We start from the raw sequence: 18,825 nt of genomic DNA, 5'->3' as shown, positions 1-18,825 counted from the left end.
ACAGAACTGAAATGTCTGTAAAAAAAAAAAAAAAAAAAGCTAAACAAAAACATTAAAGCCTCTTTGACATCAACACTGAAACCAGAACTAGAGAAGTATGAAAACATACAAACAAATCACTATTTCAAAAAACTGTTGCAAACATCTATTTCTCACTATTTGAGGCACACAACACATTATCAAAAATAAAAACAAAACATCTTTGAAAAACAGAATCAATTTTAAAAGTAGTAAACCGAAGGAAAAAAAAACCTAATAAAACCTTTAAATAAGAAATGTAAAAAAAACATGAGGGTGAAAAACAGAAATACAGAAGTAGATGCAAACACAATAATGGTCAGTATTAAAGCATCTGTGTACTGGCCATAATAATCCATAATAGACCTTGATAGTGTTTTCTGAAGATATAACAGGACAGAGCCATGCTTTACCAGTTGATCTCAATGTCTATGTAATAACAACTTCATACTCTAACAACAACATCTAATTATCGCTTCAGAAAATTTGTTTTGGGCTGCTTTGGAGATTCAGCTTCCCCTGTTATTAAAAAGTCATAAGGGAAAACCAGAAAACAGAGCAATGCATACATTGTTACGTTCAGACAATTTGGTATAATATTGTTATTAAAACAACTGAAGCATTACTACACTGAGAAAAGGAAATCAAAAGAAAGCCTAAATACATTTAAAACTCTTATTTACAGGCAGCTCTGTGTGAGATGTGATCCCTGTTAAGCAACTTTGGATTTCATCAAGTGGAGCAGCTCAACGTGAACCGATAGTTAGAACTTTCTGATAATAATCTCTGGAATGCTTTAAATCTATTTAGCTCTTTTAAAGTACGTCTTCTCTTAAACCATCTCTAAATGTTCTCTTCTTTGTTATCTTCTGATTGTCTGAAGCTAGGTCGAGATTGTTGGAACTATAAATAATTTGAGAGTCAAGTGCCAAAAAGAAGCGTTACAGCTTCAGGTAGGATTCATACCTGATAAATTTGCTGCCACTTCGAGAGACGCTAATCCAAGTGGCACCATATCTGTTTTAAATATGAGTCGTCAGCTTTTTGAATGTTTTTGCTTTTTCTTTTAGCCTTTCGAGTCCTGTATTCAAATATTTGCACCAATCAATCAAACTAGGACACATGAAGCTAGAAACACACAAAAACAAAATATTATATACAAAACGGCAGGTTTAAAGCCTGAAAGTATCAGTCAAAAAAGTAAAATCAGCGTCTCTTACCAAAAAGGTGAAAACAAAACATGACTCAAAATAAAACATGGTGTTGAAATATTTTTTCCTGGTTTCAATCTAGCGCCCCGGAGTAGTATTAGAAAATAATATGAATGATGTGTAAAAAAAAAACCTTTAAACATATGTAGTGTGTGTCTGTGTGTGACTTATTTGACTTGTTGACTGTTATCAAAAATCAAAAATAGATGCTCCGTGTTATGTTCTTCCATGTCTCATTGCCTGCCATCCTCCAGCCTTGGTTGTTGGAGTAAAAGAGTTTATTTCAAAATATGAGTTTGTAGAAAATATCTTTTTTTTTGTCCTTTCTGTGTAACAGTCCATGTTCCTCCCGAGTGTCCGGTGCCTTACGAGCACAGTCGCTGTGCCGAGTTTCTGCACTTCAGGTCCAGAGGAAGATCTGACAGAAGGTGACAAGACCAGCTAATTAGAAACAAGAGCTACTCCTGCACCATTTCCTCCTAAGGTGATGTATGATGATGTTGCATTTGTAGTACTAGAAGTATGACATTCAGAAAACAACAACAACAACACGCAGACACTAGCAATAACCACAACCCACCTCTTCACTTGTTATGCTGGTAGGTGTAGGTTGTGTGTTCTGTGGGTGTCTCTATGGCAACAGGTGGTTGGACGGCACTTTCCTGAGAGGGAGGCAAAAAAAGATTGAGTCCATGAGTGTTTGATTCACGTAACTTTTAAACTGCTCTAGTGAGAGAAAACAGAGGACTTTACCTCAACTGACATGTTGGTGGAAGGCACTTGGGTGTACTGGGGGATGTAGGTCCCCTGCATAGATGTGTTTGCAGGCATGTACTGCAGGAGAGTGGAGATGATACGTGCATTAGACATGACAGCTACATTAGTAATAAAACTTTACATAAAGCTGCACTATACAAGATGTAGATGTGAAATTACATCTGTCGTTATCAGCCTAAGTTACAAAGGGGATCTGCAACTGAAGAAGAAGATCCCATACGAATCTTCTTACTCTGTTGATTTACCCAATTTGCCCAAATAAAAGTCTAGTTATCTCCAAAATATGATTCGACATATCCTTAAGAGCAGTGAATAAACTCTCTCTCACTTTGTATCTTCTTACATTACCCAATCACAGACAGGTCATATTGCCTTGTTCATCTTTAGCTGCTAAACATCAATCATAGCTGAATGCTAAATATCCTGCTCTCTACTGACTGTGCCACTGCTGCCCATGGAGAGGTGGCTGAGCTGCTGGGCCAGGGGCCCCATCATGGAGGTCGGCTGGATGGACATGGTGTGGTCCATTCCTGGCGTCAGGACTGCTCCCTGTAAAAATAAAATAAAAGACTGTTAGTCAGCCAGACAGAATGTGACGCAGACTAAAAAGAGAAAAGCCTCTCCTGCAACAAAAACAGGAAGAAGGGCCGACTGCTTTAAGAATAAAGTTACTCACTGTGGGCGGCATTATGTATGACTGATGATGTAACCAGGATGGGTTGTGTACCTGCATGATCAGGAAAGACACACATATTTTAGGAGATAACATACAATAAATAGATGAGTCATTCATTTAGCAATTTTATTTTTAGATTTAAAACATTTTGCAACTAATGTATCACATTTTATAGATGTGGGACAGCAGGCCTGCGCTTGATTGAACTCCAGTCTGTCACAGTTTAGCATCTTAACTACCTAACACCAAAGCTCTGAGGGTCTGAACTACCTGGTAGGTAGACATAGGTGAATGCATGTACGGGGAGAGGGAGGTCGGCCCCATCATGCGGTTTGGGCCGATGCTGTAGGGAGAGGAGTAAAACCTACAGAAAAGAGAAACACAAATGTATTAGTCATCAGACCATGAAATGATCACACTCCCTCTGGCTATACAAAGGCTTTGTTAGAGAGGTAGTACTGACCCATTCTGTAAGGCTGTGGTGGGGTCATAGGTAAGGGTCATTCCTCCCTGGAGAAAAAAAGACAAAGGACTGTGTCATTATGAGGCTGATCACAGGCAATGTTGCATAATAAAGCTATGAATAAAGTTTTTACAGAAGTAAATTGGACACAAATAAACTCACACTCTCTCCATCTCTCGTCCAGGGCCGGCCGTTCTGCAGATATTTTCCTAGGCTCTGACGCTTTTTTTGGCCTCCATCAGCAAATTTACACAACAGGGGCTCTGGCGGCACTAGAACAGTATGGAAATATATACTCAGTGGACCAGTAAGAAAGTATTACTTTAAATGTAAATACATAGTTAGTATTAGAAATGTAATATTCTTTGGATGAGTTTATTTTCCTCAACAGATAATCAAACAAGATGCCATCTTATTAACCTCACCCGGAACTCCAGGTGGAGTCTTGATATATTTTCCGTTGAAATGTTGGATGATGGCTTCACATTTCTCGGTTGACTCCATCCTAGGAAAATTTCATGCTAGATGTTTATTAAAAACAATCACTGTAGCAGGCTACAAGGTATCATGCTTTGTGTTAATAATTACAGTTAAGGTGTATTTTCTACCTGCGCTGGCCACCAGAGGGCTCTCACACCATGATTAATACTGAAATTTGAGTAACTGGATATTTTCTACACCATCACTAATCATTTTTTCGCCTGTTACCCTAATACGAGTAACTAAAAACTCAAATAATAATCAAAGCTTATACCTGGCAAAGCCCACTCCTCGGCTGGTTCCGTTGGCGTCACGGAGGATGCGAGTGGAATGGCCTGGCTGAAAGGCTTCAGCATGTTCTCCAGCTCCTGCTCATCCATGGACATTGGTAGGTTGGAGATGTATAAGTTGGTGGGGTCCTGCTCCTGTTGCTGAACGGTGAGAAGCCACGAGAGGATTATTGAAAATGTTGAGCAGACGAAGCTCTTTGTTTTTTCTTCAATCACAACTGCATTATCATGTCAGGAGTCCTCCAAAAATCAAGAGACACTCAAAAGCTGCCAGCAAAAGTACGGGAGGATCACGCAACCTTTGGACAGGAAGTGTGTAAGGTGTCTGATATTTGGAAATGCAGCAGGTGCAGTACATTATACAGTCTGAGAGAGGTAAGAGGGTTTGACGCTAAGGATGGATTTCATTTTGGCGTGAGCTGCATGGATGAGGTCAAAGGAGAAAAGAAATATTCAGAGATGATGAGGTAGTATTCTGGCTGGACTTCAACTTAATTTCTCTTCTCATTCTGACTCTCTATTTCTGTCTCTTCTACTTTTCTTCATTCAACTCGCTCCTTTCTTTCTTCGCGCTCCTCTCTCATATACCATCACATATACGTTATCACCAAAAGGGTAGAAGACAGGCCCATTGTGTGAGACTGGACTCTTCGGAGGATGGAAGCTCAGGATCTAGGTAAGGTGATATCAAAGCCTAATTACATTTAAAAAGGCTCTCCATTCATGGATGATCTGAAATGATTACGTGCTCTAGCTCTGTGCAGAATCACGGCAGAGACAATTTGGACAAAGACCTTTGTAAATGATCTGAAGAACATCTACAGCATTGTGCTATCACTGTCCCAATGCAAACATTATCATCCTGTTTCCTAGGTCATGCTAATAATATGTCGTTTGCATTCAAGCAGTTATATCCATGTGGTGTTCCCGACCTTGAATGCAGGTGCAGAGGACGGCTCTGCTGGCTCGCATATATAAGACAAATTATACCGTTTTTTCGCAATCTGAATTTGAAATTTTAGTTACCAACCTGAAAGAAACTCTTAAAGTTCCACAGGTTCATTTTATGCTTTCTAACTATTTAGTAGACGTCTTGTTTTCTTTGTTTTTGCCTCCTCTCAAACAAATCTAATTTGACCAACAGCATCTTGTAAGATAACCAATCTGTATCACCCTCTAACCATTATGCATATTCATTATCTCAGAGTGCAGATGCGATTAAAAACCTGTAAATGCAGTGCGAATTCATTTCCATCCCATGAATAATGCATGTGTAATCGCTGTGACCTGTGGTGAAGGTGATATCTCCCTAACCTCCCTCCTCCTCTTCCTCCTCCACAGCAGTGCGAACTAGAGATGAAGCTCGGACCCATGGGAGCGAGCAGAGGAGACCTGCTGCGGATTTCAACTGCGAATGAGTCAGAATGAGTCAGAGAGAGAGACCCGGAGTGGAGGGGCGAGTGGAATCGAGTTATTCTGTGAGCGTGGAGCTGTATGAGTGTCAGTGATCCAGCTTACCGAGAGATCAGCTTTCCCAGGGTGCTGGTGGTGTGCGTGGCTTGTGTGTCTGTGTGTGTCTGTGTGTGTGTGTCATAATCCGGTAAGGGCAAGGCTGGTGTAGTGCATGTATGTGTGTGTGTGTGTGTGTGTGTGTGTGTGTTGACAGGGCGGGTGGCTGGCCACAGGGCCCTGCTGACTGGGGAGCTGCTCAGACACTGAGTCAGATGCCACCAGGGAGAACAGACAGGGCCTTTGTACAGGGAGCTCAGAGAGCAGACCCTGGGACACACTCCCTCAACACCGCCATCACTATGAAGCACAACACACACACACACACACACACATTATGCACACATGTACACACTTGTACCTGCATGCTTCTATGCACTCTTGTTTGTCCAAACACGTATTCTACAGTGCATTAATACCCATAAATACACTGATTTAAGCATACGCCCAGAGCACGCACAGACACACACACACACACACACACACACACACACAAGCTGAGACTTAATTGGCTTATATTCCTGAACCGTGGCTTATATAACAACATGAAAACATGGGGACAAAAAAACATGGGGAGAGAGGAGGATAGAGAAAGAGCATGTGTCAGCTTTAAAGAATATATTATTAAGAAGCAGATAAGGCATAGGAACAACCTTTCTGCTGCAAGGTTAATAATTCAACATTTAATTTGTAATTAATAATTCATCATTCAACTTTTAGCTGAGTCACTGTTAAAATGCCTGAAAGGTTGTTTTGTTCCAATATGCTGAGAATTTAACTCTGCCAGACAATTTGATTAAAGCGGACACCAAGTCATATGTAATAAAAACACTGAATATTGACATCTCAAGTGGGCTTCTTACCTTGGCCATCTGAGCCTGCACTCCACCCGCCTTCAGTGCTGTCACTGCCTTCTGAGCTGAGGACGGACTGTCAAAGTCAACAAAGCCATAGCCTGCAGGGGAAAAGATATACAGCAAGACATAAGCTACACGTTCTGACAATAAGATATGCATACAACAGGACTCTATGGACACAGGTGTGGAATTTGATCTCATGAAGCTCTCATAGTAGTATTAGTGTTTGAATCTGAAGAGACAGCCAGTTGGGTTATGACTGTGTTTCTCCATAAAGGACACATGTAGAGTTATACAATATTGCCCATATATAATATCAGACAATACCTACCTATTAGGCATTCAAAGAGAAGATAAATTATTTAGTGTCATGCTGACGTTATTTTCACCTCTTCGTTGTTGAAATCCAGTGAAGATATCATCAACTGACAAGAAGTTGTTTTTGGACACATTATTCAGTGAGGACATCAGCTTATAGAGGTTTGTGGACTAGAAAGGGGCGACCCGAAACTGTGTATGGAGTGCATCTCGAAATATATTTTGCCTCTTTACTAGCTGCCATGCAGGAGGTTAAAATAAAGTAATGTACAAATATTATGGATTTCACATTTTATATTTCAGATTCACATCTACTGAAATCCTGGTTAAAGCTGCAATTATTACTCAATTAATGCAACAGTCACAGAAAATTCAATCATCTATTCAATAGTTTTTCAAGCAAAAATTGTAAAAAATTCAAGAATTCCAGCTTCTCAAATGTCAATATTTTCTTTTCTTAGTCGGATATGATAGTAAATTAAATGTCTTAGGATCTTGTACTAGTGGTCAGAAAAAGCCACTGAACTACTGATGGCCATTTTTCATAATTTTTGGGATAAAAGAATTCTACCAAACAATTGATCGATTCATTCTGAAAATGATCTGCAGATTTATAAAGAACATAATCATTAGTTTCAGGCCTCATCATAATGGAACAATGGCAAATGGCAGGAGTGAAGAACAACATAAATCACTTTATCAGAGGGAGAACATTCTTCAAGAACGCACCTAATTTATATATTTCTTTTGGGCTTTCCGACTGTCATAACAAAATGAATTAAAACATGGAACAATTTAAATAATACTTTATCAGGCACTTTTCACCTGTTACTTACAAATATTCTTACAGTCAAACAAAATGTGACACTTGTTTATGACAGCTGTCAGTAAAAAAGGTTACAGAACCTCTGATTCTTATCTATGTATCTTCCAGTGGCCTTGGGAATTTAGTTGTTACTATGCCTGAAGTTACAAATAGTGTGTCTGTGATTTAAGTTATACTAGTACTACTATGTCAACATAAAGGCAAAAGACTCAAAAACTTTTGAGGGTTGTTTGTCATCTCTGTATGAACTGATCTTTTAACTTCTGCTCAACAGTTACTTTCAACCAAACGCCTCACCTTTGCACTTGTTGGTGGTCTTGTCCAGGATGGCCTTGGTGGATACAATTTTCCCATATCTGAAAAAAAAACAGTGAGGTTTACACTCGAGGATCATCCTTTCCCCTACTTTGTGCTAAAAATAATGACTTGTTTACATTTAATATTAGCATTGCGACATTGCTGAGGCAATGACGTTTCTCTCTAAGCTTAACACACCCTAAGGGATTGTGCTCCACAATGACTGAATTATAATTCACCTGACAGATTCGGTGCAATGACACTGAATACAATTACACCATCTGATAATAAATGATGTGTAGGGAAATCTTTAGAGAGGGGGTGGGGCATAAATTACATTAGAGCTGCTGCAAAGCACTAAGAAAGAAGAAGGAGGAAGAGGAGAAAGATGAAAAACTAAAAGGAGGAAGAGAAATGAGAAATACAGGAGGGCCATTATCGTTAAACCTTCAAGACACACGTTTCTGAGTCATAGAACTTGAGAAGGCATTACCACGTTCATTTTGCCTGAACCCGGTCTCAAATTTCTACTTCACGCTATGACTTAGAAAAATTACCAAGGTTGCATATTTTAAACTAGTGTCAAAAATTCAGTTCAAAGTTGCATATTTCATCTACACAACATGGGGTGTCTGTCATCTGTTTTGACAAAGATTGATTGCTTCTTAACTGATGATGACAGATTCTCTATTTCCATTGACTGCAATGGTTGACACCAGGATCAAATTGGCAAATACAGTTTTTGAAATGAAATGTGAGACTTACTGCATTACTGCATCTGCCATAACATCAACATTAAAAAATTCTTTTCACGAACATTGGAGATTTATCAAACCCTGTGGGTTTCTGCAAAGTGAAAAGAACTTTAAATTCCCATATCTTATTCATTCCTGCTTTAACACAGATGTCAATAGGGATCGTAACTCAAGGGGAATTCAACATGGCGTGGCAATATGGTAAAAAGAAATGTCTCTGCTGCATTTCAGATTAATTCACAATGTACTATCCATACAAAATCTATCCAGCTGGCCAGCTATAGATACTGCGTATGCATAGAATAGTGCCTGGCTCAGGCAAATGCTTGTGTGCAGAAGAGTGTCTATCGGTTCCCATCTATCCAGGCATGTGCATGCAGTGTAATCTGATATGCCTCTCCTTGGCTGTCCTGTCCAATGCTGGCTCCCAGCCATACTCTCATTCTACTAACCAGCTTCTCTCTAGGCAGCGTTACACTGCACCACTGCCACATTTCATCCAGGCTAAAAGAGTCACTTTCCAAAAAATCTCTTTGTAAGGATTATTTGATGACCTGCTCAAATTGTAATCTAAATTCAAATTGGAAATAAATTGTTTCTTTTAAGGTAATTTTAAGACAGAGAAATGCAAGAAGACCACAGAATCATTGGTTTGATCCTAAAAAAATGATCGTCAAAGTTCACATAGTATAACTCAGTTCCTATTTGTCGTTGAATATGTCAATCCACTGAAACATATTTATACTGAGTGGCCTTTAAAAGTGTCTAATTTCCAGTTCATGTTCATTCTCGTGTATTTATACCCTACATTAAACACTTTGATATGTTCTCTATAAATTATTTTCATTCAATGAATCGCAGACAGACGTTGTATTATTTTCTAATAATCTATCCTATACACATAGTCTGCAAACTGAACTCAGTGTTGGTTAACTTCCTATATAACATTATTATTTCATGGTGCATTGAAGCCAGATGATGCCACCAGATGCCACTAGATAAAACCATTTCTTCCTATATTTCCATATGCATCATTACTATGGGCACACAGCAATTCTGTCAGTCTATCACTTCCCATTATGACTAACATGTAAGCTGTGAGCTCTACTTGCTTACACAGTTAAGATACCCGTTTATTAAATTGCGCTCAGAGGTCTTGGACTACTTGATGCAGAGCGAAAAGAGGGGCTGGAGACTCAGCCATGTGTGAGAGAGAGAGAGAGCACAGCATAGTCCAGCCTGATGTCCATCCATGGTCAACCACCAGAAACGGTACAGGGCGAGAACCGGAGCTGCAGCAAAGCACCCAGAGAGACAACTGCAGGGGCCAGAGATGGAGAACCAACCCCCATCCCATCCTCTCATCCGTCGCTCCCTACACAGTACACTTCAGAGCGTGCATACAATAAACTGTGGGGGAGGGGAGCTTTGGGGGTGTGGTGTCCTGATACTATGCACACATTTGCTGTTCAAACTTGAGTCAACTTGGTCAAATTCCCTACATGTCTTGTCTTCCTAATGTTTTACATAGTCCTCTACAAGCATGTCCCCTATTAACTATTATTGGATACAGTATGCTCTCTCAGTCCAGTTTAACTGAGAATTACATTGGCCTTAATGTGTTCTGCTAAAAGGCAAATTTCATGCAGTGATTTTATCTGCTCTGTAAAAGCAGAAATATGAGAACTACCCCCACAGAACACCACCAAACACACAAACCCTGAACTCCATCCACCCCCCCTCATGCCATTGCCCTTGTTTGTCTTTCCCTTTCCCCTGGGCTCGCCGTTTCCTGTAGGGTTGGGCAGCCTCATGTGAGCCATATCTTCCAGACAGCTGTAAAATAGCAGGCCCCTCCCTCCCTCTCTCCCTTATTCAACCGCTCTCTCGTTTTCCCTCCTTTTCTCTCACTCCCCTCTTCTGGTCCTCATCACCAGGCTCCAGAATTCAATTAAGTGAACCCAGGCCATTCATCTCAGCCCTGCTCGTTTTGATGTCTTCTACTGAAGGCCTAACAAACATATCAGATGGATTAGATAATGCTGTTGTTTGATGTCTGACTTCATGCTGCCCACAAAAGAGTTTTCAAAGACTCACACTCACACTGATGAGCAACATAGTGCATTATTTACAGTGCAGAATGTGACTTTGAATAAGGATAGCAAAGTCTCATTGCTTGATGATAATCTACAAGACAAAAGCACAGAGGAGCAATAAATCGTGTAGGTCAAAAGTCTGAGAAAGAGCAAGAGGAGACATACAGAAAGAATTGAGAGAAGCGTGAGAGAGGGAGACTAAACATTCTGTAGCTAGTTGTTGGAAAGTCTCTGCTTAGCTGTGCCAAGTGAAAGGTCTTAGTTTGCTGCCAAAATGATTGTTTGTTTTTCCACACGGCGACTAAATGATGGGACTTAAAAAACTCGTGGATGAAAATGTGGCCCTCTTCTTCGCTCCAGAAGTACCTTCTGAGGTGCATTTATGTGCATTTCAAGTGTAAGGAAGTCCTGCAATCCTCGAAGCATTTTGACAGCCATTGCCAATCACGCTGTTCTACCTATATCTACTTTGCAACTCCAACCTGGTTCATTTGCACAGTGGGCTGCAAAAGAGAGATTTATTGAACATATATGTAGAATTTGGAGCAATTGGTTTTTGAGTAACTTACGGCTGACAGAGTTTGACCAGATCCTGGTCTGTGGTTCCTGGATGGAGGCCACGGATGTACAGGTTGGTTTTGCTCAGCTGCTCTCCCCCAAAGCTGCTGCTGCCATTGCTGATGGAGGTGGTGTTGGTGTTGCTATTGTTGTTGTTGTTGGGGCTTGGAGGAGCCATGTGATGGTTGGAGGGGGACACATACGTCTGCTGCAGAACAAACAGAGGGCACAAAAAAAGAGAATGGTTAGATATGTACTGGTACTTTAGGATGGTACAGCAGCGCCCAAAGCAGATTCTTCTTCAGATGCATGAAATGAAATGTAAACACTAATGCATCAGGTGACTGGATAAGAAGAACAGCTTTGTTAATGGTTCACTAACTGACTTGCTCAAACTACAAGAGTATGACGAGAAAGATAATTAAAAGACACAATTAGCCACAACTTGAGAAACAGCGGTTAACTGAGATGGGAAATACAAAAGATGGATGTGAAGGAAAATATACCAACATTTAATTATTTTTTAATTAATATGCACAGTACAAGTAAGTGAAATAATACAAACATGAATATTATGTAATTCATACATCCCAAGAGAAATATGGGATGGAACAATAGGTGAGATTACAAGCTGAGTCTATTGTAGCAGAACAAAAACAAAGCACATATTCTTATTAAAAGTTAATTTATACAGAGAGGGTGCGATGTGTAGATAATGTACTATAGGCTGTGAGTGTGCCATGGTTTAGCAGAGAAAGGAATCATAAGAAATCACCAGCTACAAGGTTATACAGATACTTCAAACATTTACCGTTAAAATAAATCAAACTCCTCTAAAGGGCCGCCAGCAACAATTTAGTCCCTACATCCCGCTTGGGCAGGAGATAAATGAATGATGGGCCTACAAGTCAATTGTCTAAGATTTATTATCTTAAAAGACTAGCTGGTATTAACTAATTCCTTAATACAATTACACACCCTTTTTTAATATCTACTTGGACTTCCATGTAGATATTTTAGACAATATATCTTGGTTTGCATGAAAAATCCTACAGTACACTGGTTATCATGGAGATCTATTACAGGTTGTCTACAAAACACAGTATACCCGTTGGTTTAACTGTAAATGTTGAGACCTTACTTTCATTATTACATATTTAAGTGTGCCATTCAAACTAACTCCTTTTGAATAGTATATAGAACTTCAGAGAAATCAGGCTTTTGGTAGAAATGTAAACTGTACAAATGTACAAATACATGGTACTAGTGCCTATCTTTTGATGGCAAGTGAGCCCATTTAAATGTAAAACCAAAGCGTATAACATTAAATCTGTCTGGAATTAAAGTGGCTGAGCTCCACACTGCTGCAAGAGAGGCTTTTATTTTGCGGTTGAACATTTTCATTTGGAGTATTTGAAAAAGTTCCAATTAAAACTGTTCACAGGGAGATCTGCGGATTATCAACGGTTACCACAACATTGTTTAGGGAGCGAAACTTTTACATTGGTTCAAATAACATTTTTTAATGCTTTGAGCAGCAAGAAAAAATACCATCAAGCAGTTTTGTCTTGGGGTGGAGAAAAATCACAAAGCCTAACTATCTGAATGGCTTGATACAAGTACAAGTTTTTTTTTTATTATGATAGACTGTCTAAATATTGGAAGATTCTTTTAAGGTAATATATCTTTGCCACAATCTCTCAGATGACAGAATATATCAACAATGTAAGTGAATATGCCCTGATGAATGCACTTGGACCTAAACGTCACATCTGGTATTTTATTACCTGGCAGTTTAGTGCCACTGTACAATGCTCAAGGATGTTTAAGTTTGAAACAAGCAGTATGCAGAGACTCCGCTCACATCAAGGCATACAATGAGCATTTTATTAGCTGTGCCACGATATGTTCATCAGCATGAATGTACCAACATATAAGGTCGTAAAAAGGAACCTCAAATGTATGCGCAGATGTGCTCATGAACATTATTTTATCCAACAGCTGTTTTCAATGTGTGCATTTTGAAATAAATGCAATAAACCAAATTGGTATGGAAGTATAATGTCAGCTCAGTTTGACTTTGGTGTTCCTACCACTGCTGGCAGAAGAGGAACTGTTTGATTAGTAAAGGTCAGCAGGCTTTGCCCCAGGGAACAATGGGATGGCTTGTTGGACACCACAAGGTCAGCACTGGACCACCAGCTTATTAACAGAGAGGGAGTTGTCAAAAGACTGCTAGAATCAAGCCAATTATGACCTCTGTTTCTCTGCAGTGGATCTGTTCTAACAAGCTACAAGTTTAATTCCACAAAACTACGAGAGAACATCACATTTCACAAAACTAATATTTTCATGTGTAAAGTAAGTTTTTAAAGTTTTAATTGGGGTTTGAAAAGCGGAATACTGTATGATTATTTGTTTCAATCAAACAATGCAGTGTTATGTCTGCAACGGTACAAAACTTAATTCACAGATTAAGATCTTGCCTGGGGGTTGTATTATGAAGATGAAAGATTTTCAAATCTGGGTTAAAAAATGAAGCACAAAACAGTCCAATGTGCCTGGGCGGGAAGAAAGAAAGAAACAAGAACCAATCATGTGTAGAGCAAACAAACCACAACCAATCAACTAACAGGACTCTTACTGACCACGTTTTAATTGGTCACACGTCACGTCAGTTATTACAGAAGATTCAACAACTACGCACGATATAACATCGGCACCAGGAAAACGGGAACACGCTGCATTAAATTAGAAGCTAACGCTCGTAAGCTGCTTCAGTTTTGCTAAGTGTCAAACAACATAAACTCACAAACATGTTGTTCCCGAGCTGTGAAAGACTTGTGTGGAAGCATCAGCATAGCTAACATTTAGCTAGCTAACTAACTAGGTTTCCTCCTGCAATGGTGCAAAGGTAGCTAGCGTTAGCTGACACTTTTCAAAACTTTGTTCAACATAAAGTAAAACGTTAAGCTCCTTTCAGACATGGAATATAAAACTTAAACACAGACTTCATTTTATAGTTGAAAGGATAATAGTTACTTTTCAAGTCACACAAGATATTTTTAAATAATGTTTCCGGTTTGTGAAACTTGTATACATTATCAATAAAGCTGATATTCATATTCATTTTTCTGATAACAGCAGAGGTAATTTCATTGTGTTCCCTCTGCATAGACCAGATGAATATCAAACCTACGTTAGATATATGATTCTGACGTACAGGAAGGACAGATAAATAAAGTTTCATACTAAGCATGTATGCTGATGTATGCGTGAAACATAAATGTCATATTCCCTAGTACAAAGGCATGTTTACCTGCCGGCTAATCCCTCAACACAGGACAAATGTGTACTTTAATAACTCTTCTAACTTATAAGTCGTAAACACGCGTAATATAGCAACATATTTTCATACACTACTGACATGAGTAGCAACACCAGTGATTCTTTTGCAAGCTTTACTTTATGCACACTACCCAGCTGCCTCATGTTTTCCAAACTGTCTAAGAATCAGCCCTCAGAACTTACTCCATCTTTTTAGTCAAGCTGAGAAAATCACAGTGACTCACAGAGCCCATTCATCTCGGTCCTCCTCTCTAATCTCCGTCTCTTCTTAAGCATCAATAGTACGCTGTTTGTTTTTCCAAAATCACAGCCTTTTCCTGTGCTTTCCCTTGCCTTCACTGTAGGCGGCCCACACAGACTATCAGGAGGGATGCACCTGCAGAGGCCAGGGGAGATAGGATCTGACGGGAGACCGAGTCCTGGCCCAAGCCTGACTAGTGGGGCCTGTCTAATTAGGATCTGAGCTTGTTAGCGGAAAGTACTAATCCCTCTCATGTGGTCTCAAGTCAGAAGGTAGTGTCTCATTAAGACTGCTCTACTAGGCTCCTTCTGAGGAAAAGATGGCAGTGAGTCAGATCCACACCTCCCCATCTGCTCCAGCACCAGCTCCAGGTGTTTTGACACCAATGTAAGGTAATGCCAAACACAAGCAAATATGCATTCAGAACAACACAAACACAGTTAGACAGGGAAGCTGGAAAAGTATGCCAATAATTTTAAATACGCATGATCCGGGATCACAATTCTCATTTTTTTCAGCTTGTAAGGTTGCATATGTGCTCATCTAGTCTTTGCCCCAAACCTGACCTCCTGACATGTTACTGATTTCCTTCCTACTTGTAACTCTTTAGTCCACAGCCGCCCACATAATCTTGTTACACTGTTCCCTACATGCATCACTGTCATTTCTGAGCATTCTTTAAATTCCTCTGAAATACAGACACGTTTGTGTTTCTCTCCTTTGAGTGGACAGGGATTGTGGGGGACAAGTTTTGGTTTAAGATTAGAGTTCAAGCTGTCATTGTTGAATTGAACTACATTCCTGGAGGTATCACAGCTCTGTGGGAACTGTTAAATAAAGGAAATCCTCCTATGCACATACAACACACACACATTTACAACTGACATGATAAATGGGTAATAAAAACTGAAGGCATTTACTTTTGCATTGTATAATAACAATTTAAACCTAGCCTGCCAATGAAAAAATGTATGCTCCGTTGCTTACAGACACTCATACTACTGCTACTGTCTGTACAGAGAAGCTGGACATATATACAGTCCTCACATCCCAATCACTATCACATATTATGGAGTTATAGTTTCACTAACGTAAAATTGCCTCAATGTATTAATACTAGCATAACTATAGTTAATGGTTAACAGGGTGATGCAGATAAAGTCAACCTGCTCAAGGCAGCAGCTGAAGACTGATGAATTGATTACAGTTGGTGAGCAGAGGTGATGCCCGTAGGGAGCGCAGGTGACTCAATGACCTTTTCATCCAAGAGCAACAATAAGTGCCAAGTGAGGCAAGATGTATGCCTTTAATTATATAATATTAGCAAAGATATGAGTCTGATTGTTTGATGTTTAAATGCTACATCACTCTGGCAACACAAACCCTTTGTTCAGGTGAAAATGAGTATGTTGGAAAATATAAAAAAATCTTCACATTTAGTTATTTCATTCATCTGTATCCCAAGAGAAGCTTATAGTCTCCTACAAAACCCTAGGAAACATAATTATATTAGTTTAATTATTTGAATACATTCCTAAATAAAATGCATTTTGCTTATAATTATCAACATAATGGTACTTTCCATTTCAATACAGTGGCATTTCAATAATGCACAAGTGCACTGTCAAAGTAATAACCTCTATTCATTACTCATGTATGTTTACAAATCTTGAATCAAAGAGAAACATCTGAAATGTGGAGTCCTACCTGCTTGGCTAAAGAAACTTTAAAAGGCACCGTGGAAAAGATCATAGTGTAACAGAAAAAATCTCTTTTAATTAGATTTCTGCAGCTGCAAGAAAAATACTGCAAGGTGGGAGGAACCAAATATGGAAGGTGATGAAATCCTTGGCGTCTTGTGGCTAAAAAGGTGAGACTTCTCCTTGCTCTCCTTCTCCTGACTCAGTCCAGTTTGATTAAAAAACACCAGAAAAGTCAATAGATGGTTAAAATAAGCTGTTTTCAACAGGTATCATGTACCCCGAAGAGAGCAGAAAGAAAGGACAAGGGATTCATCAGTTAGGAGAAATGTCCGGGTGCTCTTCTTCATGTGAACTCAACTACTGACAGACAAGAAATAAAGGTATGTGAAACACACAGGGGAGGAAGAAAAAAGACGGGAGTTAATCGAAAGCAGAGGAAAAGGGGGGGGGGGGGGGGGGGGGGGGGGGGGATCTCTTAATCCTTTTCTTTTCTCCGCCCTTTCTCCCATTGTAAAAGACACTGACCAGGGGTTACCATTTGACGTTGGTTTGACAAGTCTTCCCTCTATGTGACTTTGACGCTCTTACGGTGCCAAATGTGCTAAAAAGTGTGTGCATGTCTTCTTTCGAGGAAGATGTTTGAGTTTGCAGAGCCCCTCTTGAAATGAGCACATTGTCTGAATCCAGGATTCCAGGAATTCCAGGTCATTAAAATAAGCAATCTGAATTCCTGCCAGCCGCAAGGCAGGGAAGGGAATAACAGGGAAGGAGGGAGGTATTTGATTTCAGCTTTGTTCAAACGCTATTCAAGAAACGCTGTGAGTCCGGGATCAACTTCACATTTTGGCCAGAAATCCTAATAGTTTCAAAATGAGGTATCAGCACTTCCTTAAAGTCTTAGAGCTTATTTACTACTTTACACTTTTGCTAAAAACAGTCCTGTGTAATCCTGTTATTTCCATATGTCTCATAATTTTAAAATAAAATCTATATAGTCTGTGTAGAAAAGGTGGTTGAACAATGTCACCCAATGAATTATTCATATGAAAAGACAAGCTAATCAATATTAGACCGTATATACTGCTCTGCCCATTCGTTAAGAGCTGATCTGCACATCCAATACAAACACAGGTATACCAACCAAATTGGTAATATTACATGGGCTCTGTAACTTTCATCTTTTCCATAGAACCATGCAGAACCCTCTCAGTCGTCATTAGTAGGACTGAAGGGGTGGGGCATATCTATGTGCGTAAAAGAGGGGAAAAAAACTTTGCTAACTTGTGGTTAATTCAATGAAAACATTACCGAAACATTACGCAGTTTATTCAAACCCAAACGAATTGAACAGTTAAGTCGAATACAATAAGCTTTTATGATGTTGTTCGCAGCCTGACGCACATCTACAGCGCATTTATAAGCCGTTCTCTCCGTGCAGGCTCGGTGTAGGAAGAGAACAGCGACCGTATCGAGGGGGAAGAAAAAAAAAAAAAAAAAAGCAAACTACTGTAGTAATCTACAGGCAACAGTGTAACCGGCACCCCGTGTTAGTCTGTAACAATTAAGCAACAACATCCAAAAGCTGACAGCAAAGGTTTGCAGCGGCAAGTAAGAGAGTTTAAACGTCGTCTGTGATCCACTTTCAAGGACACTGCAGCTTAAACAGCCGAGCAGCTTTTAACTGAGGCGCTCGGAACAACACACATCGAGTAATCACCCACTGTTACGGGGATATAGACGAGTAGAAGTGGGATGAGGTGTTGTGGTTTACCTTCTTGATGTTTTTGCCGGTGTAGCCGTTGTACGGGTTGAATCCTGTCCTTGGCGGCACAGAGAGCAGCATTTTTACGCGGCGCCGTGTCCGGAGGAGCGGAGAGCCGAGGCAGTCAGCTGACGTCAGACAGGGAAATTCAGCCAGGAACAACGGCGGTGATTGGAGTCGCTCTTTCCCAGCACTGTGGTGTGCTCTACTCACTACTGCCGGCTGTGTCTCACTTTAGCTCAGGGTGTCATGTCCACAAGCCCCCCTCTTCAACCATTGAAGGGTAATAAAGGAATAAATACCAAAGATAGTTTGCCAGATATGTCAAAGGGCTCATACGTGTAACCCTGTGGAGTTTAGGATTTGGTGAAGAATACAGAAAAGCAGATGTTTGCTCCAGTCAGTCATGGGAATTGTGATTTTGAGACTTAAGGCTTGTCAATATGTAATATAGCACAAGGAGTGAAAAGGAATAGCCCACTATTACCTGAGGAGGAACCAGACATGACTTACCTGGAATTACTTTTACTTTTACAAAAAGTCTTACTGTATGTCCTTATGTGACAATCTTCCCTATTTCCTTAAATTCTTTTTTTTTTGTTGGAAATGTAAGAACCTGTCTCAAAGCTTAAAGGCAAGT

General features: G+C 39.8%; 1 protein-coding gene across 1 annotated transcript; it reads right to left on the bottom strand.

The window, feature by feature from the left end:
• Positions 1–132: 132 nt before the first annotated feature.
• On the bottom strand, positions 133–18,351 carry rbms2b (RNA binding motif, single stranded interacting protein 2b). Its single transcript, XM_054608879.1, is given in 15 exon segments — positions 133–1,647; positions 1,810–1,891; positions 1,983–2,063; positions 2,445–2,555; positions 2,683–2,733; positions 2,953–3,046; positions 3,146–3,192; positions 3,308–3,417; positions 3,571–3,650; positions 3,900–3,957; positions 3,960–4,056; positions 6,288–6,379; positions 7,723–7,781; positions 11,143–11,339; positions 18,195–18,351. Coding segments are annotated over 14 exon segments (1,227 nt in total). The 5' UTR covers positions 18,267–18,351; the 3' UTR covers positions 133–1,647; positions 1,810–1,813.
• Between the last annotated feature and the right edge of the window lie 474 nt (positions 18,352–18,825).

The sequence above is a fragment of the Anoplopoma fimbria genome, chromosome 12 (genome assembly GCF_027596085.1).
Source record: "Anoplopoma fimbria isolate UVic2021 breed Golden Eagle Sablefish chromosome 12, Afim_UVic_2022, whole genome shotgun sequence".
In the NCBI taxonomy this organism is placed as follows: domain Eukaryota; kingdom Metazoa; phylum Chordata; class Actinopteri; order Perciformes; family Anoplopomatidae; genus Anoplopoma; species Anoplopoma fimbria.
This window is presented reverse-complemented; position numbering and strand designations above follow the sequence as displayed.